This window comes from Canis aureus, chromosome X (assembly GCF_053574225.1).
Source record: "Canis aureus isolate CA01 chromosome X, VMU_Caureus_v.1.0, whole genome shotgun sequence".
Taxonomy (NCBI): domain Eukaryota; kingdom Metazoa; phylum Chordata; class Mammalia; order Carnivora; family Canidae; genus Canis; species Canis aureus.
Genome location: NC_135649.1, coordinates 93,517,751 through 93,545,554, shown reverse-complemented (window position 1 = coordinate 93,545,554; position 27,804 = coordinate 93,517,751). Strand labels below are relative to the sequence as shown.

General features: G+C 38.2%; 1 protein-coding gene across 5 annotated transcripts in view; it reads left to right on the top strand.

The window, feature by feature from the left end:
- CFAP47 (cilia and flagella associated protein 47) overlaps window positions 1–27,804 on the top strand; it is a 513,403-nt gene that overhangs the window by 17,771 nt on the left and 467,828 nt on the right. For all 5 annotated transcript variants that reach the window (XR_013374394.1, XR_013374395.1, XM_077887395.1 and 2 more), the window contains exons 4-10: window positions 744–882; window positions 3,129–3,357; window positions 3,858–4,018; window positions 5,601–5,728; window positions 8,673–8,908; window positions 23,228–23,417; window positions 24,168–24,381. Coding sequence is in view for 3 of the 5 variants with exons in the window: in XM_077887395.1 (XP_077743521.1) it covers window positions 744–882; window positions 3,129–3,357; window positions 3,858–4,018; window positions 5,601–5,728; window positions 8,673–8,908; window positions 23,228–23,417; window positions 24,168–24,381 (1,297 nt within the window). In the remaining 2 variants the exon portion in view is untranslated. The remainder of the gene's footprint in view (window positions 1–743; window positions 883–3,128; window positions 3,358–3,857; window positions 4,019–5,600; window positions 5,729–8,672; window positions 8,909–23,227; window positions 23,418–24,167; window positions 24,382–27,804) is intronic.

Sequence of the window (27,804 nt, the reverse complement as noted above, 5' to 3'; positions counted from 1 at the left end):
AATTGTATTTTGATTGTTCATTTGTATGCAGATTGGCTGGAACTTGACTGATCTAAACTGGGGTCAGCTGGGTATCTCTGCTTCAAATTTAGGCAGCTGAGGATTTTCTGTTACTCACTGCAGGTCTTGTGACTCAGGTGGAGGCTGTGTTCTACATGTGCTCATTCTGAACCACAGGCCAAAGGGGCATCAGTTATTCAAGCACCTTACATGATAGTAGTGTCAGAGAACATCTGGGATTGGAGCTGGCATGTTTTCAGTTCTACCCATATGCTATTGGTCAAAGCAAATCACATGTTCAGGCCCGAAGTCATGGAGTAGGAAAAGATACTTTGCCCACAGTAGCATAATGGTAAGATGCAGAGAAGGGTGAAGAATTGAAGTCAACTGTGTAATCTACCACAAATCACTCTACCATTGTAAGCTTCTTTTCCTTATTTATGAAATGGAGGTAATGATTGAACCTATATCAGAGAATCACTCTGAGGATTACATAGATTAACATATACAAAGCTCTTAGCATACGTGTCTGAACATTGTAAGCAGATAGTATATTTTAATGATCAATGAAGCTTGAGTCCTAACAATCAGCTCACATTTGTTGGGTAACCCCAGAGGCTAAACTTATAATCAAAGCTGTGATTCTTGGTCCACAATTGACTATATACTCTGTCTCCTATTAAGAGTGTGAATATAACACTGTAAGGATCCAGATGTAAACCATCTGTTCTTGTTCTCCTTAGGTACATTTAAAACAGAATACCAGGGCCAATTACCCATTGTCATTTTTCCGAGTAATGGTATTGTGGAGCCCAAGTCATCCATGATTGTTAAAGTGGATTTCTGTGCTGATGAGCCCAGAATTGTAAATGAAGTGGCAATGTAAGTATATACTATGGTTCTTAATTCTAATGTAGTACTTAATATGTTCCAGTTTTACTTTTCAGATATGCTTATTGTCTTGAATGTATATTAGCTTCTTTGTTCTTTCAGTCAGAATTCATTCACCGAGTTTCTACTATTTGCCAAGCACCAGAGACTCAAAAATGGGAAGAACTAGAGGATGGCCTATAGGTACATATAACAGGAGTTCCTAGTTTGGATTTTGTGGGGGTGAGGGAGTGGATCAGGAAAGGGCTCCAGTAAGGAGGTGATAGTGTACTCAAATATTTATTGGTTAGTAGGAAGTAGCCAGACAAAGAGCAGTGGTGTGATTTGAGCTGAGTGCATGTGTGTGTGTGTGTGTGTGTGTGTGTGTGTGTGTGCACATGTGCACAGGAGAGGTGGGTGTTGGTGAGGGTAAATTAGAAGAACAATTTCAGGCAGAGCACATAGAAGACTTGAAATCTTGGAGGTAAATAGACAATGTTACACACCGAGAGAGCTGAGGCAATGTAGAGGCAAAGAGATGGAGGTGTGGAGTGACAGGAGATGAGACCAGAAACCCAGAATGGCGCAGGGGCCAGTAAAGGACTTCATAGGACAGTGTTTTTTTAATGTTGTATGTCTCAGTCCATTAGTGGAATGTGCATTCACTATAATAGATCACCACCAGCATCAAAATAGTGAAATAGATAATATCAGAATGTATCTCACATAGTAAGGGCAAATATTTTTGCAAAACTTGTTTCATGAATGTGTATGTGTGCATGCATGTGTGCCTGTGTATTTCTCTATGCATGTGTGTGCATGTGTGTGTGTTTGCAATGTAAATACATTTCTTACTGAAGGTCAGAGCCAGAAAAATGTTTGATAAACAGTTGTGAGCCCTGATAGAAGCTTAGGTTTTATTGTGAAGTCTGTGGAATCTCGGGAAGGTTTTAAGATGGGAGTGTCTTGATTAGTTTGCAATTTAGAAAGGTCGTGCTGATAACAGTGGGCACAACAAATCAGGGAGTACATATGTGGAGAGATAGCCTGACTACTAACTATAATAGTAAAATAGAAAAGAAATGATGAAGGTTTCAGCTAAGGTACAGATTGGAAAGTATAGAGAGAAGTGTGCTGATTGAAGAAATGTTATGGAGGCAGATTTAACTAGATGTAGGGACTGGTTATAGAGAGGGAAGGTAAGAAGAAGGACAGGTCTGTGGGAGAGGATCTTGAGTTCAGTTTTAAACTGCTGGAATTGATTTGCTTTGCAGAATCCTGTGGAGCCTATTAGATTTACTTATCTTGAGGCACAGAAAAAGAATTTGGTCGAGGTGTATTGGCTTGAGGAGTGTCAGTGGATAAGTTGTATTGAAGCATGAAGTGTTGAAAATAACTTTGACAAGGAGGGCTGAGTATAAAAGAGTAGGAGAGAGACATTATTATTCATGCAGTTTATAAAATATCCAAGCCTTAGAAGAACGAGAAGGTAACGTCTGAATAAGTTAGAAGGAAACCATCAAAGTATGGCATCAAGAAAGCTAAAGGAGGAGAGATATGCTTAGATGGTGCCAGACTTGCCCACTGTGACACAGATGTAGTGTAAGATAAGGACTTACGTGATTTTTGTGGAGTGGTGAGTTATTTGTGGTATTTGATGGGGTGAGAGTCAAAAGGATTGCATTTATGCCACAGAGGGAGGCATGTGCATATGTGGGCAGTTGCAAAAGGGATTTGAAATTAGTCTAGGAAGTGAAGCTTTATGGGGAGATCTTCATTTCAACAAACAAGTGGAATTTTGCTGAGATTTTACTTCATAGGGAATAGGGTTATTAGGATTGAGATGAGATTGGCTATTGGACTTGGGGGAGTGGGATGAGTTAGAAAAGAATCTCAGAATTCTAGAACTACAGGCGACCATCTAAATCATCCTATCCAGTTCTAATGTTTACAAAATAGTTGGTGAGATGGACCTAGCAATAAGTCCTTTTTGAAGTCAATTCATGTGATTGTTTTCCAACTTTGTTGTTTCTTGGGGACAATGAATTAGGTTGTACATATGCCATTCCACTGTGCAGATTCAGACAGTCAGAAGGTCATGGCATTCTCTGGCATGTATGAAAAAGGAATTGCTCTCAGGCCTTTGAATTTTAATTATAATGAGATTTTATAAAATTTCTGCTTATCCAAATATTTAGGAGAAAACTTAAGTATATAGAATTCTAATTTAAAAATATATATAATTTATTATCTTGTAGGGTGAGTTTGCAAGGTCGTCCAGATATACTCTTGAGTGTCAAAGCTCATGTGGTTGAGCAGATTATTGAATTGTTAAACATGAGTAATGACAAAAAGTTGGAATGCATACACTTTGGTTCTGTTTTCTTCGGAACTTCAAAAATTGAACGTGCTCTTCTATACAATAACAGCCCAGAACCTATAAATTGGGTGGCCATAATGCAAAGTGACTCAGTTGGAGAAGAACTGGTAAGTAAATAATGCAACAGGGGAAGATCAGGTATTATGTTTTGAAACAGATTGTTTTGAACTTGCATATAACCAAAAAAAGCTGTTAAATTATTCTAAGTATGTTTATTTTATTTATTTAATTTAATTTAATTTAATTTAATTTTTTTCTAAGTATGTTTTAACATGCGGACGGATTTGATTCCCTTTCATTTGTCTTCAACCTCAAAAAATTCTGTAAATTAAATTAACACTGATAGGGATCTGTATCTGAAATAAACCAGACAAGTGCTTCTTATGGATTAGTAGCTAGTTGTGGGGATTTCTGTTCTCATCAATTTTTCAACAGTTCCTTTAGTTTTATGATGTCCCTTGGTCAAATTTATGTATGTTACTTTAAAGACATTCATATTCTCTATCTTCTAGACTAAAATTTCAACAATCATGTTATGATCTCCTCTTAAAATATTTTATTTGCATTCTGCCATAATATTCTTTTTATTTCTGATTTTATATTACAGGGCACAAATATACACCAAAAAACAGATGTTGCTTTAAATAATCTCACCTACTTAAGAAAATCAAAGAACATAGATATTACCACTTTTATCTCATGTGTTCCTAATGAAGGGAGGTTACTGCCTTATCAAAAGACTACAATTACATTTTGTTTCAGCCCAAAGTAAGCAAAAATTCAATTATTGTGTTTTTTATTCATTGAAAGCATATCAATCATACATTCATCAAATTGACTTTAATAGTAAAACTTGTCAGAAGGTACCAATCAGCTTTTTCTTATTACGGCTCTTAAAGTTTCCAACATGGTTAACATTATTTCGAATACTGAAAAATTTTGTTCTAAATATTTCATGTCAGATTACAGATCTCTTTAGACCTGGTAGAAGTGGAAGTTCTGTGTTGTTTTGGATTGTGGTCTCAGATGACTCTGTGCAGCAAGACCCCGTTGTCCCTGCAGAAATAGGTGATGGCCAGTGGCATGCAGTTGTTTAGGTGCCTCCAGAGAGGATGCAGTGCTCTTGCCACAGCAAAATACTTGCTAAGTAGCATGAATATGAAGCCTATAGCAGCTGCTGGGATCAACCACCTCTGCTTGCTGAAATTGACACAGACTTTTAGGACCTTTGCCAATGTATATTTTTCCTAATTCTGTGTACTTGGTTTGGTTATTTAGTTTGAAAATATATTTGGAAATGCTGTTTTAAATATATAGTAGCAATTTCAGCTCTACTGGAGAGGTGGCCATGTGGGGGCGGCAACAATTGATCCAATTGGATGTTTACCTTTGCGAGGAGGCAGTGTTCAAGGTACTTCTCTCTGGGGCAACTGGGTGTCACTTGATGATGATACCAATTGTTGGAGACCGAATTGTATTTTAATTTAAGGAGGGTAATAAATCAAGTAATTGTTCTATTTGTACATTTTGTAATTGCCTCATGAATCATATTTTCCTGCAGGAAATTTCCTTGGCCAATGTATAAGATTCTGTTTAACACAGAATCTTTGAATTCTAAATATTCTTTTTCATGGCAGCATGTTACCTTTATTTGAGAGTCTAGCATAAACTCATAGGTCTGATTATGACTGGAAGTCTTAGTTAAATATGTTTTTAACATGCGACTTGCATTCCTATGTAGTATTTCACATCTATCTGTGTGTGTGTGTGTGTGTGTGTGTGTGTGTGATGAGAGGTAACTCATCTCTGGCTTTGGTCTTTCTTCCCCTCTTTCCTCTCCTTTTCTCCTCTGGTAAGATTTGACTGTTATCAAATCTTGTTCTCCAAATTGCTTGTTCTGCTAAGAATATGGAGTATGTGGCTAGCAATATGTGCTTAGTCCACAGGAGGAGACAGATATGGAATGGAGGTTTGCAGTTTCATCCAGAGGTAACAAAGACTATTGTAGGAATTGAACAGAGCCCTTAGCTAGCCATGAACTCGGCCTGGAAAGAAAAACCTTTGCATAGAAAGTGACATTGAAGCTGGACCTTGACAATTTAGTATATTTAAATTACTTTTGGCTTGCAGATGTTGTCATGAGCTCGTTTTTGGAATCTTTACGTTTTGTGGCCTTCTTTTGGCAAGTCTCTACATCTGGGCAGTAATTTTAGAGAATGGATCACAATTATATTTTTATTCCTGAACTTTCATCTGTTTGCATAGATTTAAGGATTGAGTTGATCCTTATTGAGATGTAGTAGAGTGTATCATCTTTGCTTTAAAAATAATTGATTGTAATTTTTTATAGGCTAATGATTGATGGTAAAAAGAATAATGATCCTTCGCACAGGCAGGACTATGCTGTCTTTTTGAGATTTGACTCTGTGGGAAGTAAAGATGGATTTTTGAGGGACGATAACAGTAAAACCATCAAAAGTAAGTATGAAATGAGTATACGCATCAAATATATAGCAGTTTAAATTATTCAGAAGTGTGGATATCATATTTTAGAGGCAATTTAATAAAAATGTATACTTATTGAATAGAACAAAAATGCAGACATGCGAGAGACCTTAAAAAGTCTTTTGTGGCATGTTAAGAAAGAAGTCAACCACAGAATCATTTACATAATAATTTTTCAAGTTAGAATTTAGACGACTTCATTATTTTTAAATGACATTAGATAAACATGATGATCTAGAGTTAAGGAATGAAAAAAGAAAATGCATGAACCAACCTGGCTTCTTTTTCCATTTAAGCCTATGTTTTCTCTTAGAGATTAATATAGAACAAACAACCCATTCCCATCTCTACCAGAACTTCAGCTCTTAGAATCTACATATGGTAACAGTCAAAGGATAAGACCTAGAACCAGAGCTCTAGGAATAGGGTACAATATCTTATTATAGGGTATTGATAAGTACATTTACCTTGCAGGCCACATGTCAAGATGCACTGCCCTTTTTAATATTCTCAGGTAGTATTAGATGGGCTATAGTGAGAAAAAATGTAATCAGACTTGGAATTCAGCTTAGCCAGACAGATCAAAGAGAAAATAAAGATAGAGACAGGTGAGGGATTGGATCTAGAAAGATGAGCCATGGCAAGTCAGGAGTTGAGAAGAATTGTGTGTCAGGATGAGTAATACCATTGAGCAGGGTTGAACTGTTTTCCGAGGACAGAAATTGAGTGCTTTGCTATGATTTGTGTCATGGTTTGTGATTTGAGCTCTGCCTGTCTATCATAGAAGATTTGTTTGAGTCTTGCAAGTTAACCTAGTTTGGAACGGTGAGTGATGGAGATGGTAAGTTTGCCTTAAAGGTAATTTAGAGTCTAGAGATGGCTAGTAAGAGCTTCAGTGAAGAAAAATTCACAGTCGTCTTTTAGATTCTAGTTACAGTGCTCTCCGTGCAAAGCTGTTCATTCACTTAATTAAACCCTATGGTTTATAGTTATTGCCTTCTCTCCTGTGTCTCCAAAACTTCATGCTTATGTTATTGCCCAGCTTATATTCCTCTGTTCATTATTTTAATCACTCTTTTCCATGTACAGTTAAGTTTCTTGGCCCATATCCCATAGTGACTGAGTGGCAAATTTCTAATCTGATTAAATTCCAATCTTAGCCTACCCTGGGTCTGCACCTGGGAAGCTAATTGTGTTGGGAAAAACCCCCAAACCATGCTGTGATGGTTCACTTTTTAATCTATAATCACTAACCCCAAGTGGATCCTTTAAGATGGTTAACATTCCTGCTGCATTCCTCCTTTCATTTGCTTGCTCACGATAGATCAGATAGATCAGTATCACACACCTTCTCTTCTCATCTCAAACATCCAAGACTTCTTCCTTTGTCTTTACTCTGAACTTCTAAATACATTAAGTGACTTAGCAGACATTTCCACTTGGATATCTGTTAGGCATCTCAAACTTAACATGTCCAAAAAACCCTCTTGGTTTCTCCATAACCTGTCTTTTCTACAGTCTTTCCTGTCTCAAGAAATGGCAATTCTATCACTTCAGTTGCTCAGGCTCAAGACCTTAGCACCCTCGTTCATCCTGTGTTCAATTTTCTATTTTATTTTATTTTATTTTATTTTATTTTATTTTATTTTATTTTATTTTATTTTATTTATTTTTTATTTATTTATGATAGAGAGAGAAGGAGAGAGGCAGAGACACAGGCAGAGGGAGAAGCAGGCTCCATGCACCTGGAGCCCGACGTGGGATTCGATCCCGGGTCTCCAGGATCGCGCCCTGGGCCAAAGGCAGGCGCTAAACCGCTGCACCACCCAGGGACCCCCTCAATTTTCTATTTTAAATCCAGTCCATCAGCAAATTTTGTTAGCTCTCCCCTTAAAACTGTATGTTAAATATGACCATGTCTCACCCTTCTTCTGCTACTCTTACCCAGCCATATTTGGTTCTTTAACGGTTTTGGAATGTGCCAAGGAAATTCCTATCTCAGAGTCTTTGTATTTGCTCTTCTGTCTGTCTGGAATGTACTTTTCCTGGATTTTCTTCCTGAGTTCCTTTATATTTTTTTGCTTAAATGTCTCCCTATTAAGAGATGCCTTTTTGGACTTTCTCATATAAAGGAGCAGCCCTCAGACATTGTGTTCTGTCTTACCCTTGTAGGAGAAGGAAAATAATTTTCCCGGTACCTCTCTAGGTTCTTGACTGAGGCCTCCCTTAATAAAAGACAGATTAAGAGGGGGGAAAAAAAACAAACAAATAGAAGTTTAATGACAAGTATGCCTCCTCTATAGGTGGGAAAGACCTGAGTAATTCTCCAAAATGACCCAAGCCATTACTTTAAATACTATCTCCAGCTAAAGACAAAAGTTGTTGTAGTGGGTCAGGCAGTTATGGGAGGTTTTCAGGCAAATCACAGTAAAGGAGGGTATAGTTGTTATGCAGATTTAAGTGTCTGCATTCTTTGATAAGAGTTTCTTCTTTGTAGTTTTCAGAGCTTTTCTTGTGTCTGCTGTTACATAACAATAATCAGCTTAAAATAATCCTTATGCCAAAGAGGCATATTTTTGGGTGACAAATGGTGCACCCCTTCACCCTACATTACTTTTCCCCATAGCACTTATCCTCTCTGAAATGCTACATATTTCCTTATTTTATTGCCAGTGTCACCTCACTAGATTATAAAGTCCACCAGAGCAGGAACAGTGTCTGTTTCATTCAGTGCTGTATCCCCACAGCCTAGAAGAGTCTTTGGCATAGAGAACGCACTTAATAATTTTGTTGAATGAAAGATTGAATGAACTACCCATGTCTCCTCAGGTCTTTCAGATGACACCTTTTGGACCAAGCAAATATATTCTGGATTCCCAACACTTTTTATGTTAAAAAGCTATTATTGCTTTTCCAGGTGATCGATTTCAGAAAGTGGAATTAGCACTGACAGGCTCAGGATTTCCTGTCTTATTACACTTTGATCCAGGAAAGGTCCTTAATTTTGCACCTTGTTTCATGGGTGAACATTCAGAGACTCTGTGTATCATGCAAAATCGATCCAACTCACTTCCTGTGATGTACCGCTTTCAAAAGACTGCACATTTTAAAATTGATCCTGAGAAGGGCAGGATTGATGAAGGATGTGTCCAGGTAAGCTAATTATTCGAGGCTTTCACATGCTTCAGATATTTTAAGATTTGCTAAAATGACATGCAAGAATTAAAAATTTCATTTTGTTCCAGTATTATAAATTGTATCTCTTTGTGGCCTAGTTATGAATACTTTTGTGTTGGCACTTATACCGTATCCATAATTATTTGTTAAGTCCCTTTCATGTGGCAGGAAAAGCATTTGACACCGTAGGGAATGCTTAGAAGTAGAAAACATAGTTATTGCTTCTCAGGATTTTTTTTTTTTTTCTGAGAGAGTATTTATTTATCAATGTCTCAGGAGGCAAGCCCCTAAACTTAAATATTCATCATGGAGCCTTAGTCCCCCCTTCCTTTGGTGGGTACAGAAACAAGTCCTGAAGCCTTTGTCTAGGACAGTGGAACCCAGTGACCAGAAGGATGATGCCCCTGAGCTAGTAGCTGCCAATAGCTGCAAAAAGTGAAAAGGAGGTAGGAACCAGGCACTTGTCCCAATCTCAGAGATGCTGAAAGGGGGTGCAAGATACTTTGGGCCTCACCTCTAGACTGAAGGTTGCCCCAGCTGGTATGCACACATGTGGGACAAATGGAAGTCTAGTGCCTCAAGGGCAGGGGCTATAGCCTCATGCTATAGTTATAACCCACCACAGGAGGGAGGGGGTTGGCAGTTTTGCCTCTGAGGGCTCCCAGCCTTGCCAAGCTGAGGTGGTTTGGGGGAAACTAGCCACTATATATAGTCCTACGACTTGCTGAGGGGTGAGTTTCTCAACCTTTTGCATGAGTGCATGCTCCTTGTCCCCCCCAGCTAGCTCTTCAGCAGCTGATGTGAAAGGCATCCTGCCGCCACTGGTCATGGGCATTCTGTGTCACCAGCACAGTGAGGGGTAGTGGGTGTGGGGTAGGCTCACATCAGGAGGCTTGTCATCATTAGGCCAGCATCAGGTGAGTTATGAGCTATCTGAGCGTAGGGAGTCAACAGATCCTGGCACAGGCTTGGGTCTTGGCACAGGTGCTTGTAATCTTGGAGTGACTCGTACTATCTCACAGCTGGTATAGCAGAGAAATAGCCTGCCACCGCAACCCCACCATCCCCTTGCACAATCAGTATGGGGGTTCCACATGGGCGGTGCTGGGGGCATAGCAGGGCCACCCAGGGACACAGGTGGCACAGCTCAGCTCCTTATGGCTGTGGCTGCACCTGTGGTAGACTCACTTCCGTGCCCTCCTAGAGCCCCACTGATGATCCTTAACTGGCCTAGGTGTGGAGCAACTGCTGGTGTGGAGCAGACAAGCTTAACTCTGAGGAACACCTGTGAGTACCAGGCCAGCTTCTTTCTCGCTACTCAGAGAACTCTTGCCTTTGTCCTCTAAACCAGGAGGTTTAGACTATCAAATCTGGCCTGCCACCTGTCTTTTTAAGTAAACTGTTGTTGGAACATAGCTGCTCTTATTGTCTGTTGCCTATGGCTGCTTTCACACTACAAAGGCAAAGTTGAATAGGTGTGAGAGAGTTGTGTTGACTTTAAAAATATGATAGTTATTTTGCCAGCAAACTGGATTTACTTGGGAATAGCAAAGAACTGTAATTTGGGCAAACAAGCTATGACAAAAACCACAGGCTAGTCCAACAACCAAAGAGAGGAACGTTGTTTTATGGAGGAGGAGGAAGTTGGCAGTGGTTATTTTGAAGGAAAGTCCATGGAAGAAAAGCAGTTCAGGGTGACACCAGTTTTCTGTTGGCTGAGTTGCTGGGGTAGTTGATTTCTTATAGGAGAAGCAATGTACATCTTTTTCGGTTGGGACCAGTAGCTCATGATTCTTTCCAATCCATGATTCTTCCTGTAATTGAAGTCTAGTGGCAGGGCATGAGAGCTCCTCCTTCTGGCCTCCTGATTCCATTTTAGTGAAGTTTACCTTTATTAATTTTTACAGTTCTATGGCCCATAAAGCCTACAATATTTACTGTCTGGCCATTTACAGAAAAAGTTTGGAGCCTTGCTCTAAACAGTAGCAAGCATGAATGCTTCCAGTTTCACCTCGGATTCTTGTGTTACCATCTTTTCTCCACCGCTTTGTGATACGGCTCATAAAATTATTGATGGAAGCTTTCTCCCAGTTGCAATCAGGAACTATTGTATACATGTTTAAATGCATGCAGATTATATTTATAACTCTTCCTACTTCATTAGAATGACTCACTTCCGTCCCCCCCAAAGTTGGATAGATTTAATCCGTCTTTATAGAATAATAACTGATGTTAACCACTATGTAAAACGTTTGCTTTTTAACTGCTTCTTAGCCTTTCTTTAGGTCAGTTTGCTTAAATCTACCAACTCTATTTTCTCCAGGACACGCACATCTTTCAAAACGTGTCTGATAGCCAAGTTCCTAATACAATTTTTAACTCTCTGCGTTTCTGGGTTTCTCAAGCACTAATAACTTTCAAATTAATAAAAAGTTAATCTAGGAAACGGAATTGCTGGATGACTGTGGTGTGCACAGGTTGGTCACGGTCAGATAGTCTTTGATTATTTAGAAGTGACCTAAATTATTCTTTTTAATACTAGCTTATTGAAATATAATTGACATACCATGAAATTCATACATTTAAAGTGTATAATTCAGATGTGCCTGGGTGGCTCATTTGGTTAAGCAAATGCCTTTGGCTCAGGTCATAATCTTGGGGTCCTGGGATGGAGTCCCTCAACAGGCTCCCTGCTTATATTTATAACTCTTCCTGCTTCATTAGAATGACTTCCATCCCTCCAAAGTTGGATAGATTTAATCTGTCTTTATAGAATAACAAATTTGCAGATTTCCAAGAATTTGTCCATATCATCTAGGTTATCTAATTTGTTGGCATACACTTGTTCATCATATTACCTCATACTGTTTTTGTGTCTGTGTGTGTCAAGTTTTGGTTTTCTATTTATTGAAATCAACTACTTTGTTCAAATGAACTTATTTTATTTAAATACGTTTTATAAATTGTTTTTTAATTCCAGTATAATTAACATTCATTGTTATATTAGTTTCAGGTGTACAATATAGTGATTCAGCACTTCCATACATCCATTACTCGGTGCTTATCATGATAAGTGCACTCCTTACTCCCATTCCTCCCACTACCTCCCCTCTGGTAACCATCAGTTTGTTCTCTCAGTTAAATGTTTCTTTGGGGGTGCTTGGCTAGCTCAGTAGTTGAGGCATTTGCCTTTGGCTTGGGTCGTGATCTCAGGGTCCTGGGTCAAGTCCCATGTGCTTGTGCTCTGTCTACTTGTGCTCTCTCTGTCAAACAAATCTTAGAAAAAATGTGTTTCTTCATTTGTGTCTCTCTTTTTTTCCTTTGTTCATTTGTTTCTTAAATTCCACATATGAGTGAAATCATATGGTATTTGTCTTTCTCTGACTGACTTTGCTAAGCATTATATTTTCTAGCTCTATCCATGTTGCTGCAAATGGTGAGATTTCATTCTTTATATGCCCGAATAATATTCTAATATATGTATATGTATACATATGCATATACATATATTAGAATATATATTTAAAAATATATATTTGTGCCACATCTTTATCCATTCACATATTGATGGACACTTATGCTACTTCCATAATTTGGCTATTATAAATAATACTGCAATAAACATAGGCATGTATATATACTTTTGAGTTAGTGTTTTTGTATTCTTTGGGTAAATACCTAGTAGTGCAATTGCTGGATCACTGGGTAGTTCTCTTTCTAACTTTTTGAGGAACCTCTATACTGTTTTCCATAGTGGCTGCACCAGTTTGCGTTCCCACCAACAGTGCAAGAGGGTTCCTTTTCCTTTACATCCTCACCAATACTTGTTGTTTCTTGTGTTGTTGATTTTAGACATTCTGACAGATGTGAGGTGATGTCTCATTGTGGTTTTGGTTTATATTTCCCTGATGATGAGTGATTTTGCATATCTTTTCATATATCTGTTGGCCATCTGTATGTTTTCTTTGGAGAAAGAATGTCTTCTCGTTTTTAATTGGATTGTTTTTTTTTTTTTTGAGTGTTGAATTGTATAAGTTTTTTATATATTTTAGATACTAACCCTTTATCAGGTATGTCATTTGTACATAGCTTCACTCATTTAGTAGGTTGCCTTTTAGTTTTGTTAATTGTTTCCTTCACTGTGCAGAAGCTTTTTACTTTGATGTTCCCTCACTTTTTATTGATGTAAAGTTGATAGTGGTATTCTCTCTTTCATTTTCAATTGTAGCAAATTGAGTTTTTGTCTTTTATTGTTTTTGCTTGGTGAGTCTAGCTAATGATTTTTCATTGTTGGTCATTTCAAAGTTATAGTTTCAGATTTGTTGATTGTCTCTATTGCTTTTAGTTCTTTATTTCATGTATTACTGCTTTTTTCTTTACCATTCCTTTTCTTCTCTTCACTTTGGCTTACTTTGTTGTTCATTTTTCTATTTCCTAAAGTGGAAATTTAGGTTATTGATTAAAGGCTTTTTAAAAGCCTTTTTAAAGATCTTATCCATTTATTTGAAAGAGAGAGAGAGTGAGAGAGAAGACAGAGATAGTGAGAGAGAGCACAAGCAGGGAGGAGAGGGAGAAGCAGGCTCCCCACTGAGCAGGCAGCCCAATGCGGGGCTTGGTCCAGGACCCTGGAATCACAAACCAAGCAGAAGGCAGATGCCCAATGGACTGAGCAATCTAGGTACCCTGATTGAAGGCTATTTATTTATTTATTTATTTATTTAGATTTCATTTATTTATTCATGAGAGACACACACAGAAAGAGAGAAAGAGAGAGAGAGAGAGAGAGGGAGAGACAGGCAGAGGGAGAAGCAGGCTCCATGCCGGGAGCCTGATGTGGGACTTGATTCCGGGTCTCCAGGATCTCGCCCTGGGCCAAAGGCAGGCGCTAAACCACTGCGCCACTCAGGGATCCCCTAGGCCTTTTAAATTTACTTCTGATCACTGCTTTTACTGCATTTCATAAGTTTTGGTATGTTGTGTTACAGTTTTCCTTTATCTCAAGGTATTCTCTAATTTCCCCTGAGATTTCTTTGACCCATTGGTTTTGTAGGAGTGTACCATTTAATTTTAACATATTTGTGAGTTTTCCATATATCCTTCTCATTATTTTTTTTTTAACAATTTCTCTACTTTATTGATAGTCTCTATTTTGTGGGATGTTTTCATACCTTTTCTAATTCTTTTTTTAATCAGGAAATATTTGACATGTAACATTAGTTTCAGGTGTACAGTGTAATGATATTTGTATATATTGGAAAATGATCACCATAATAAGTCTATTTAATATCTATCTCTATACATAATTATATTTTTTCAATTGTGATAATAACTCTTAAGATTTATTCTTGTCAAAACTTTCAAATATGTGATACAGTATTATGAACTGTAGTCACTATGCTGTATGTTATATTCTCATGACTTATTTATTTTATAGCTGGAAATTTGTACCTTTTGACTCCCTTCATCTATTTTGCCCATCTACCTCCCCTTGCCCCGACTACCACCAGTCTCTACTGTGTATCTATGAGCTTGGTTTTTTTGTTTGTGTTTTGGTTTTAGATCCCACATTGAAGTGAGTTCATATGGTATTTCTATTTCTGTGTCTGACTTATTTCACTTAGCATAATGCCCTCAAAGTACATCTAGGTTGTCAAAAAATGGCAATGTTTTGTTCTTATTTTATTGCTAAACACTTAGTATTTATTGTGTTTTTTGATAATAGCTGCTCTGACAGGTGTTCCATGATACCACATTGTGGTTTTGATTTGCATCTATGATGACTAGTGATGTTGATGTGATGATAATTAATGAGTGATATTTTTTTCCCATCTCATTGGTTACCTTTTCATTTTGTTAATGGTTTCCTTTGCTGTGCAGAAGCTTTTAAGTTTGATGAAGCCCCACTTTATTTATTGTTTATTTTTATTTTTGTTGCCTTTGCTTTTGGTGTCTTCCTTTAATTCTTTAGACATATTTTCCATTAGTCTTTTGAGGGTATTTATAATAGTCAACTTATCATCTTTGTCTAGTAAGTTCAACATCTGAGTTTCTTCAAGCACAGTTTCTATTTATTGCATTTTTTTCTGTGTATTGGCCACATTTTTCTCTTTCTTTTCATGTCCCATGATTTTTTGTTGAAAACTGGGCATGTTAAATGATATAATTTGGCAATTCTGAAATCCGATAGTTCCCAAGATTTATTGTTATCACTATTTGTTTTTGTTGTTCTTTTTCTTTAGTGACTTTCTACACGAGTCTGTAAAGGTTGTTATCTTTGTTATGTGTAGCCAAACAAGAATCTGCTCAGTTAATTTATGGGTTAGCTAATGATTGGGCAGAGCTTCTCTTAAATTCCTTGAATTAATAAGTCTCAAAGCCGTTGCCAAGAACCTTTGTGTAGGTGTATTGGGTAAAGCATATCTTCATTGTTCTGTCAGGTAGTTTATAGCTCTTTTTGGTCTTTAATTTCACCTTGTACAGAGTCTCAAAGTCAGCCAGAAGTCAGAAATCAGAGCTTTCTCAAATATTTCCTGGGCATATACGTTGTTCTACACATGTGTATGGTGATCTAGGTTCCCAAGAATATGTCAGAGCTTTTCAAATATCATCTGAATGTTTTGGGTTCCTTTCTTTTTCCTTTTTCCTTTTTTTTTTTTTTTTGTTTTGTTTTGGTTTGTTTTGCCTCTTATTGGCCTTAAATAGTAATGCGACCTCAAGTAGCTGTGATGTTTAACAATTGCTGCTGAATTTTTGATGGGGCAAGGGTAGGGGAAGAGGGCATAAAACTAGGGGGAGAGAGAGTTGTTTACAAAGAATGATCCCTGAACCAGGCCAATTAAATATGAGTAGGCTTTTTAGCTAGCTTCTAGACAGGACAAATAGGGACAATCTCTGGGGATAGGATTTTTGGAGACCTGCAAACCCAATCTTTGCCTTCCCTGAGTTAGGCTAATAGTTTTTACAGCTGCCACAGTTACAAGGCTGTTGTTTTTTAAGGAGATCTCAAAACAGGGACTAGGAGGATGGGATTACAGTGTACAAAAGTGCCACAAAACCTGTTATTCTTTCAGGGATTCAGCTGTTTTATTCTTAAATAGTCTTTGGATTTTTATAAGCTTTTGGGTAATTTTTAAATACGTGTAAAGTTGATTTTGACGATTATTCCAGTGGTCTCTTTCTCTTTGTGGAGGAGTAGATATTTGGATATCCTTGATTTGCTGTTCTGGACATGCTTCGATACCATTGTTTTTAATTTTTTTCTTTTTTTTTTTTTTTTTATACGTTTTTTTTTTATTTTTTTTTATTTTTTTTTTTATTGGTGTTCAATTTACTAACATACAGAATAACACCCAGTGCCCGTCACCCATTCACTCCCACCCCCCGCCCTCCTCCCCTTCTACCACCCCTAGTTCGTTTCCCAGAGTTAGCAGTCTTTACGTTCTGTCTCCCTTTCTGATATTTCCCACACATTTCTTCTCCCTTCCCTTATTTTCCCTTTCACTATTATTTATATTCCCCAAATGAATGAGAACATATAATGTTTGTCCTTCTCCGACTGACTTACTTCACTCAGCATAATACCCTCCAGTTCCATCCACGTTGAAGCAAATGGTGGGTATTTGTCATTTCTAATAGCTGAGTAATATTCCATTGTATACATAAACCACATCTTCTTTATCCATTCATCTTTCGTTGGACACCGAGGCTCCTTCCACAGTTTGGCTATAGTGGCCATTGCTGCTAGAAACATCGGGGTGCAGGTGTCCCGGCGTTTCATTGCATTTGTATCTTTGGGGTAAATCCCCAACAGTGCAATTGCTGGGTCGTAGGGCAGGTCTATTTTTAACTGTTTGAGGAACCTCCACACAGTTTTCCAGAGTGGCTGCACCAGTTCACATTCCCACCAACAGTGTAAGAGGGTTCCCTTTTCTCCGCATCCTCTCCAACATTTGTTGTTTCCTGCCTTGTTAATTTTCCCCATTCTCACTGGCGTGAGGTGGTATCTCATTGTAGTTTTGATTTGTATTTCCCTGATGGCAAGTGATGCAGAGCATTTTCTCATATGCATGTTGGCCATGTCTATGTCTTCCTCTGTGAGATTTCTGTTCATGTCTTTTGCCCATTTCATGATTGGATTGTTTGTTTCTTTGGTGTTGAGTTTAATAAGTTCTTTATAGATCTTGGAAACTAGCCCTTTATCTGATATGTCATTTGCAAATATCTTCTCCCATTCTGTAGGTTGTCTTTGAGTTTTGTTGACTGTATCCTTTGCTGTGCAAAAGCTTCTTATCTTGATGAAGTCCCAATAGTTCATTTTTGCTTTTGTTTCTTTTGCCTTTGTGGATGTATCTTGCAAGAAGTTACTATGGCCGAGTTCAAAAAGGGTGTTGCCTGTGTTCTTCTCTAGGATTTTGATGGAATCTTGTCTCACATTTAGATCTTTCATCCATTTTGAGTTTATCTTTGTGTATGGTGAAAGAGAGTGGTCTAGTTTCATTCTTCTGCATGTGGATGTCCAATTTTCCCAGCACCATTTATTGAAGAGACTGTCTTTCTTCCAATGGATAGTCTTTCCTCCTTTATCGAATATTAGTTGCCCATAAAGTTCAGGGTCCACTTCTGGATTCTCTATTCTGTTCCACTGATCTATGTGTCTGTTTTTGTGCCAGTACCACACTGTCTTGATGACCACAGCTTTGTAGTACAACCTGAAATCTGGCATTGTGATGCCCCCAGATATGGTTTTCTTTTTTAAAATTCCCCTGGCTATTCGGGGTCTTTTCTGATTCCACACAAATCTTAAAATAATTTGTTCTAACTCTCTGAAGAAAGTCCATGGTATTTTGATAGGGATTGCATTAAACGTGTATATTGCCCTGGGTAACATTGACATTTTCACAATATTAATTCTGCCAATCCATGAGCATGGAATATTTTTCCATCTCTTTGTGTCTTCCTCAATTTCTTTCAGAAGTGTTCTATAGTTTTGAGGGTATAGATCCTTTACATCTTTGGTGAGGTTTATTCCTAGGTATCTTATGCTTTTGGGTGCAATTGTAAATGGGATTGACTCCTTAATTTCTCTTTCTTCAGTCTCATTGTTAGTGTATAGAAATGCCACTGACTTCTGGGCATTGATTTTGTATCCTGCCACGCTACCGAATTGCTGTATGAGTTCTAGTAATCTTGGGGTGGAGACTTTTGGGTTTTCTATGTAGAGTATCATGTCATCGGTGAAGAGAGAGAGTTTGACTTCTTCTTTGCCAATTTGAATGCCTTTAATGTCTTTTTGTTGTCTGATTGCTGAGGCTAGGACTTCCAGTACTATGTTGAATAGCAGTGGTGAGAGTGGACATCCCTGTCTTGTTCCTGATCTTAGGGGAAAGGCTCCCAGTGCTTCCCCATTGAGAATGATATTTGCTGTGGGCTTTTCATAGATGGCTTTTAAGATGTCGAGGAATGTTCCCTCTATCCCTACACTCTGAAGAGTTTTGATCAGGAATGGATGCTGTATTTTGTCAAATGCTTTCTCTGCATCCAATGAGAGGATCATATGGTTCTTGGTTTTTCTCTTGCTGATATGATGAATCACATTGATTGTTTTACGGGTGTTGAACCAGCCTTGTGTCCCAGGGATACATCCTACTTGGTCATGGTGAATAATTTTCTTAATGTATTGTTGGATCCTATTGGCCAGTATCTTGTTGAGAATTTTTGCATCCATGTTCATCAGGGATATTGGTCTGTAATTCTCCTTTTTGGCGGGGTCTTTGTCTGGCTTTGGAATTAAGGTGATGCTGGCTTCATAGAACGAATTTGGAAGTACTCCATCTCTTTCTATCTTTCCAAACAGCTTTAGGAGAATAGGTATGATTTCTTCTTTAAACGTTTGATAAAATTCTCCTGGGAAGCCATCTGGCCCTGGACTCTTGTGTCTTGGGAGGTTTTTGATGACTGCTTCAATTTCCTCCCTGGTTATTGGCCTGTTCAGGTTTTCTATTTCTTCCTGTTCCAGTTTTGGTAGTTTGTGGCTTTCCAGGAATGCGTCCATTTCTTCTAGATTGCCTAATTTATTGGCGTATAGCTGTTCATAATATGTTTTTAAAATCGTTTGTATTTCCTTGGTGTTGGTAGTGATCTCTCCTTTCTCATTCATGATTTTATTAATTTGAGTCTTCTCTCTCTTCTTTTTAATAAGGCTGGCTAATGGTTTATCTATCTTATTAATTCTTTCAAAGAACCAACTCCTGGTTCTGTTGATCTGTTCCACAGTTCTTCTGGTCTCGATTTCGTTGAGTTCTGCTCGAATCTTTATTAACTCCCTTCTTCTCTTGGGTGTAGGATCTATTTGCTGTTTTCTCTCTAGCTCCTTTATGTGTAAGGTTAGCTTTTGTATTTGAGTTCTTTCCAGTTTTTGAATGGATGCTTGTATTGCGATGTATTTCCCCCTCAGGACTGCTTTTGCTGCATCCCAAAGATTTTGAACGGTTGTATCTTCATTCTCATTAGTTTCCATGAATCTTTTTAATTCTTCCTTAATTTCCTGGTTGACCCTTTTATCTTTTAGCAGGATGGTCCTTAACCTCCATGTGTTTGAGGTCCTTCCAAACTTCTTGTTGTGATTTAGTTCTAATTTCAAGGCATTATGGTCCGAGAATATGCAGGGGACAATCCCAATCTTTTGGTATCGGTTCAGACCCGATTTGTGACCCAATATGTGGTCTATTCTGGAGAAAGTTCCATGTGCGCTTGAGAAGAATGTGTATTCAGTTGAGTTTGGATGTAAAGTTCTGTAGATATCTGTGAAATCCATCTGGTCCAGTGTATCATTTAAAGCTCTCGTTTCTTTGGAGATGTTTTGCTTAGAAGACCTATCGTGTATAGAAAGAGCTAGATTGAAGTCACCAAGTATAAGTGTATTATTATCTAAGTATTTCTTCACTTTGGTTAATAATTGATTTATATATTTGGCAGCTCCCATATTCGGAGCATATATATTGAGGATTGTTAAGTCCTCTTGTTGAATAGATCCTTTAAGTATGATATAGTGTCCCTCTTCATCTCTCACTACAGTCTTTGGGGTAAATTTTAGTTTATCTGATATAAGGATGGCTACCCCTGCTTTCTTTTGAGGACCATTCGAATGGTAAATGGTTCTCCAACCTTTTATTTTCAGGTTGTAGGTGTCCTTCTGTCTAAAATGAGTCTCTTGTAGACAGCAAATAGATGGGTCCTGCTTTTTTATCCAGTCTGAAACCCTGCGCCTTTTGATGGGGTCATTAAGCCCGTTCACATTCAGAGTTACTATTGAGAGATATGAGTTTAGTGTCATCATGATATCTATTCAGTCTTTGTTTTTGTGGACTGTTCCACTGAACTTCTTCTTAAAGGGGAATTTTAAGAGGCCCCCTTAAAATTTCTTGCAGAGCTGGTTTGGAGGTCACATATTCTTTTAGTTGCTGCCTGTCTTGGAAGCTCTTTATCTCTCCTTCCATTTTGAATGAGAGCCTTGCTGGATAAAGTATTCTTGGTTGCATGTTCTTCTCATTTAGGACCCTGAATATATCCTGCCAGCCCTTTCTGGCCTGCCAGGTCTCTGTGGAGAGGTCTGCTGTTACCCTAATACTCCTCCCCATAAAAGTCAGGGATTTCTTGTCTCTTGCTGCTTTAAGGATCTTCTCTTTATCTTTGGAATTTGCAAGCTTCACAATTAAATGTCGAGGTGTTGAACGGTTTTTATTGATTTTAGGGGGGGATCTCTCTATTTCCTGGATCTGAATGCCTGTTTCCCTTCCCAGATTAGGAAAGTTTTCAGCTAGAATTTGTTCAAATACATATTCTGGCCCTCTGTCCCTTTCGGCGCCCTCGGGAACCCCAATTAAACGTAGGTTTTTCTTCCTCAGGCTGTCGTTTATTTCCCTTAATCTATCTTCATGGTCTTTTAATTGTTTGTCTCTTTTTTCCTCAGTTTCCCTCTTTGCTATCAACTTGTCTTCTAGGTCACTCGTTCTTCCACCTCGTTAACCCTCGTCGTTAGGACTTCTAGTTTGGATTGCATCTCATTCAATTGATTTTTAATTTCTGCCTGATTAGCTCTAAATTCTGCAGTCATGAAGTCTCTTGAGTCCTTTATACTTTTTTCTAGAGCCACCAGTAGCTGTATAATAGTGCTTCTGAATTGGCTTTCTGACATTGAATTGTAATCCAGATTTTGTAACTCTGTGGGAGAGAGGACTGTTTCTGATTCTTTCTTTTGAGGTGAGGTTTTCCTTCTAGTCATTTTGCTCAGTGCAGAGTGGCCAAAAGCAAGTTGTATTGGGAAAAAGAGAAAAAGAGAGGAGAGAAAGAAGGAAAGAAAAGAGAAAGAGAAAAAAAAAGGGAAGAGAAAAAAACGAAAGAAAAAAAAGAAGAAAAAGAAAGGAGAAAGAAAAAGGGGGGGTGGGGGAGGAAACAAATCAAAAAGCAAAACAAAACAAAACAAAAAAAAAAACAAAAAAACAACAACAACAACAACAAAAAAAAGAACCACGGGGCAGTATCTTCTGATTCTGTGTACTTTTAAGTCCCTTGGCTTCTCCTGGAAGTTGTCAGTCTAGCTGGTGTTCTGGGGGAGGGGCCTGTTGTGCTGATTTTCAGGTGTTAGCACTCGGGGGAGCTGCTGTGCCCCTGCCTGGTGCAGGGCTCAGGGGGGTTGTTTACCCCGTGAGGCCGCAGGAGGAACAGCCCCAGTGGCGGGGCAGCTCTGGAAACCTGGAGTCAGCTCCGGCAGGAACTCCGTCTGCAGGGCCTGGAGGCTCCGGGGCGGGGCCGCTGATGTGCTCAGCTGGGGCAGGAGCGTCCTCGCTGTCCTGGGCCCTCCCGGCCTCTGCCTGTCCCGGGGGAGGCGGGATCCTGGGCTGTGTCCCGGCGCCCTGTGCTCCGGAGCCTGCGCTGGTGGATTCGCGCTCCCGGGCCGCGCAACCCCCTCCGCGGAGCTGCCGCCCGAGCCCCTCCGAGCTGCTCCTGGAACCGCGCAGGCCCCTCCGCACGGAGCCTCTTCCTCTGCCCGAGCCCCTCCGAGCTGCTCCCGGGGCCGCGCAGCCCCCTCCGCGGAGCCGCCGCCCGAGCCCCTTCAGCTGCTCCGGGTCCCGCCGGGTCCCGCCGTGCGCGCTGCAGCCCTTAGGGAGCTCGGCGCACTCTCCTGGGCGCGCAGTTGCTGTTAGTGTCCCCGGGAGCCCGAGGGCATCCCCGCCCTCCTGGGTCCTGCTCCACCTCCCTGCGAGCCCCTTTCCCCCGGGAAGGTCGGTGCAGCTCCTGCTCCTCCGGGACGGGGCTCTCCTGTCCTGGGGACACTCGTCCCGGCCTCAGCCCGGCTCCTCGCGGGGCCCCTCCCCCTTGGCGGCCTTTGTTTCTTTACTTCTTTTTCCCCGTCTTCCTACCTTGATAGAAGCGCGAACTCTTCTCACTGTAGCATTCCAGCTGGTCTCTCTTTAAATCTCAGGCCGAATTCATAGATTTTCAGGATAATTTGAAGGGTTTCTAGGTAGTTTGGTGGAGACAGGTGATTTGGAGACCCTGCTCTTCCGCCATCTTGCTCCTCCCCCCGTTTTTAATTTTTTTCTTAAATACTTTTCCAATAATATATATCTTAAGGGTTTGTCAATACTGTATATGGTATTTCTAAGCCACTTTTATATTACAGTGATGGACTAGCTCTCCTTAAATATTTTATAAACAGTATTTTATTTGCTTTTTATTTTTTCCAACAATATAATATTATTTTTGTAATTCATTTGGACTGCTATAACAAAATACCATAGATTGCATGGTTCATAAACAACAGAAATTTATTCCTTATAGTACTGTAGGCTAGAAGTCCTAGATTAAGGTGCCAGAATGGTCAGGGAAGGGCCCTCTTCCTGGTTGTAGTCTTCTCTCTCTTTTTTTTTTTTTTTTAAGATTTTATTTATTTGTTTATTCATGAGACACAGAGAGAGAGAGAGAGAGAGGCAGAGACACAGGCAGAGGGAGAAGCAGGCTCCACGCAGGGAGCCCGCCATGGGACTCGATCCTGGGTTGAAGGAGGCGCTAAACCACTGAGCCATGCGGGCTACCCCTGGTTGTAGTCTTCTCATGCTAGACGAGTCTAGGGAGCTCTGTGAGGCCTCTTTTATAAGACCACTAATCCCATGATCTAACCACATCCCAAAGGCCCTTTCTCCTAATTCCATCACATTGGGCATTAGGTTTAAACATGAGTTTTTGGGGTTTGCAAACATTCAGCCTACAGCAATTGGTTACTTTTTCTTTTTTTAGAATGTGACATGTTCATTCATTCCACATCAAGTAGGAGTCTTTAAAGTAAAGCAGTTGATAGAGGTTATTGGCACAGTGGCAGATGAAAATTTGCAGTCTTCATCTCTGAAACCTTTTCATCAAATATATTTATATTTCAAAAGCACCTGTAAACCTTCCACCAAGAAAGTTGTGATGAAGATTAATCCTGGTAAGCTAATGTGGATACCTTTTTTAAAAAAAATTAAGGTTATATAGGATTATTTTAACACACCAATTGCTTAGCTATGTATATCAAATGTGGTCTGATCTTGTGGTTCTTACCTTTTGAATGCATCAAAATCACCTAGAAGGCTAGTTAAAATAAATCACACTGGTCTATATCCCATAATTGATTGTTAATTAGGTCTTTGTTAGAACCTAAAGATTTGAATTTCTAGCTTGTCCCTGATAGTTGCTGATGCTGCCATTTTGAGGATTATAATTTAAAAGCACTGGTTTAGTGATCTATAAAATTTATTCAATATTTTAATGGTTTTTATACTTTGTTCTTCTACATTTTGTTTGAGTCTATAATATAAACTAGTTTTGACCATTCCATGGGTTTTCTTATTGCTGCTATTTCATTTAATACTCAATTATTTAAAAAAAACCTCAATTATTTTTTATACATGGAGCCACATGAAATTGCTGATATTCTTTGATCGATAAAAAATTGTGTCATATAGGCTAACCCATTCCTTCAAGTTAGTATGTTTTATTTTTTATGCATGCAGTATTTTGCTAAACTGTTTTGTGTAGGTCCATTTATTAGATAAATTACTTATATTTTCTGAATATGTTTGGTTAGGGATTTAGTTTTGGGTTAGAACCAATGGTGTAGTATATTAATACACGGATATTATTTGGAAAGCTGAAATTCTAAAAACTGTATTTAACTTAATATTCAATTCTATAAAAGGTATATCCCCTTTGGTTACTAATCCTGCGGGACAGTTTGTGGTCAGAGACTTGCCAAAATACAAAGACCGCGCACCTGTTGCAATGCTTCAATCAACCATGACACGCCTTCACAATCATCGCTTATGTAAAGAGTCAATGAAGGATGCATTGATAGCCTTTCCCAATGACCGAGCTACAAGTATCAGGTCTGAAGACCAGGATAAAATTTTCAGGTAACATGTTATATTAAAAACCAGAAAATTTGAAAGGCACACTTACCAACATGATATGAGCAGGTCCTGCTGTAACAAATTAATGATGATGATAATAATAATAGTAATAACATTTTATTTTCTCTCTCTTAATTTGTTTTACATTGGAGGTGATGGTTATTTAATTCTACTGTATTTGCTTTGTCTGACCTCTCATCACCTGTACTGTGTACTTGAGAGGAAATGGTTTATCAGATGATTATTAAAATATGCTGTTGAAAAGTATGGAATGATAGAAATATATCAAGTTCTCAGAATAGTCATGTTCATTAGGTATGGCTGATAGTTTTAATTTATTTAAGATAAAAATAAACATTAGCAATTGTGAAAAACCAGTCATTGTCATCATCATCATCATTATGTTTGTCATCATTGTTCTCCTCAAAGTCACATTTCTTATGACCTTTTCCAAACTGAACTAAAACCTTACCAATTAGGATCAAAAGTGATGTTAGACCTCAATTTAAATCGATGTAAACCTCAAAGAAATTGCTACCTTACAAGTGCTTAGTGAGAAGAAACCTAGACATCCTGATTTTTACACATTTGAGATGGAAATGAGTTTCTTTTCTGCCTGCTTATGCACTGCTTTAGACATTATACTATCTAAACTTGATGATGTCTCTGGATTTTCTCTACTTCTCTCTTTACCTTTGGTGAGTTATTGAGCTCACTTAATTTTACAGACATGTTTTTGCACTATTATTTGATTTTAGGCTGTAATTATTTCATTATCCACAATTGGAAAATTCTGGGTTTTTGAATAGTCAGTCTTATTATTTTATTTTACAAATTTTATTCATACCAGCCTTTCTATCTCTCTTCGTTTGACAAGTACCATGAAACATAGGAGTGCAAAAATCACTCAGACTCCATTTTAAATAGTTTTAGAGTATAAAGAAAGAAAACTCATCTCTCCCTCTGACTCATTGCACTCCCTCCCATACAGAAGTATCTATTGGAAGCAATTTTTAAATGTATCCTTTTCTGTTCTTTCCTTTTTTAAAAAAGATTTTTAAAAATCTATTTGAGAAAGAGAAAGAGTGAGAGAGAGAGAAAGAGATCACAAGCAGGGGGGAGGGGCAGGGAGAGAAGCAGACTCCCCACTGAGCAGGGAGCCCAATGCAGGACTTGATCCCAGGACCCCCGGGGTTCATGACCTGAGCTGAAGGCAGATGCTTATCTGACTGAGCCACCCAGGTGCCCTTTAGTTCTTTCCTATGCTTATATAAATATGCTTGTATAGACATATGTTAATTTGATATTAATATTTTTCTGTCTAAATCAGTCTTAATTATATGATCTAAAAATGCCAGATTTTTAAAAAAATCATTTAAATTCAATTTAGGTAACTTATATTGTATTACTAGTTCCACTAGATTTTTTTTAAATTTTATTTTATTTAAATTCAATTAATTAACATATAGTACATTATTAATTTCAGAGGTAGAGTTCAGTGATTCATCAGTTTCATATACCCAGTGCTCATTATATCTCATGCACTCCTTAATGCCTATCACCCAGTTATCCCATCCCCCCATCCACTTCCCCTCCAGCAACCTTCAGATTGTTTCCTATAGTTATGAGTCTCTTAAAGTTTGTCTCTCTTTCTGATTTCATCTTATTTTATTTTTCCCTCCCTTCTCCTATGACCCTGTTTTGTTTCTTAAATTCCTCCTATGAGTGAAATCATATAATTGTCTTTCTCTGATTGACTTATTTCACTTAGCATAATATCCTCTAGTTCCATCCATATCGTTACAAATGGTACGATTTTATTTTTTATCGTTAAGTAGTATTCCAGTGTGTGTGTGTGTGTGTGTGTGTGTGTGTACACATATATGTACCATATCTTCTTTATCCATTCATCTGTTGATGGAAATCTGGGCTCTTTCCATAGTTTGGCTATTTTGAACATTGCTGCTATACACATTGGAGTGCAAGTGCCCTTTTGGATCACTATGTTTGTATCTTTTGAGTAAATACTTAGTAGTGCCATTGCTAGGTCATAGGGTAGCTCTATTGTTAACTTTTTTGGGAACCTCCATACTGTTTTCCAGAGTGGCTATACCAGCTTGCATTCCCACCAGCAGTGTAAGAGGGTTCCCTTTTCTCTACATCCTCATCAACATTTGTTTCCTGACTTATTAATTTTAGCTATTCTGACTGGTATGGGGGGTATCTCATTGCAGTTTTGATTTGTATTTTCCTGATACAGAGTGATGTTGAACATTTTTTCATGTATCTATTAGACATTTGTATGTCTTCCTTGGAGAAATGTCTGTTCATGTTTTCTGCCCATTTCTTGACTGGATTATTTGTTTTTTGGTTGTTGAATTTGATAAGTTTTTTATGATTTTTTTTGAAGAAAACTGAACATTTTCTATTTACCACATGGCCAAAATTATTTTTCTCAATTTACTTTTTTCCATATTAATAGACTTATAAAATTTAGGTACTTTCTGGTTAGTATTAGTTAGTAATGAAATTTTATGATGTAGTAAATTGTTAACCATAATTGCTTTTTTATTTCCTAATGTATTTCATTAATTATTTTGACAAAAAATAAAACAAGTTAGGAATTTTTGTCTAATTTTTGTTTACTACAGTATGTCCTGTGTTTTCAAGTGTCAGGCATACAATAGGTACTAAGTAAATATTTTTTAACAAATAAATAAGGAAAAATGTTTTAGTAGCATAATAAACTTTGTCCTCTGTATTTTGCACATTACAAAAAGCACCTACTCAAAGCTGAAGAGGTGTTTCATGAAGTTTATTCTTTTTCTAAAATTTTTAATTCCAGTTAGTTAATATACAATGTAATATTAGTTTCAGGTGTACAATATAGTGATTCAATACTTCCATAGATCACCTGGTGCTCATCACACCAAGTATACTCTTAATCCCCATCACCTGTTGTACTCTGTCCCCCCACCAACCTCCCCTCTGGTAACCATCAATTTGTTCTCTATAATGAAGAGTCTGTTTCTTGATTTGTCTATCTTTTTTCCCTTTGCTCATTTGTTTCTTAAATTCCACATATGTAAAATGATGTGATATTTGTCTTTCTTTGACTGATTAATTCCCTTAGCATTATACTCTCTAGCTCTATCTGTGTTGTTGCAAATGGCAAGATTTCATTCTTTTTTATGACTGAGTAATATTCCATACTACATGTATACCACATCTTCTTTATCTGTTCATCAGTTGATGGACTATTGGGCTGCTTCCATATCTTCACTGTAAATAATGCTGCAGTAAACATAGGGGTACATGTATCCCTTTGAATTCGTGTTTTTATGTTCTTTGAGTAAATACCCAGTAGAACAATTGCTAGATCTTAGGGTAGTTCTATTTTTAATTTTTTAAGGAACCTCCATACTG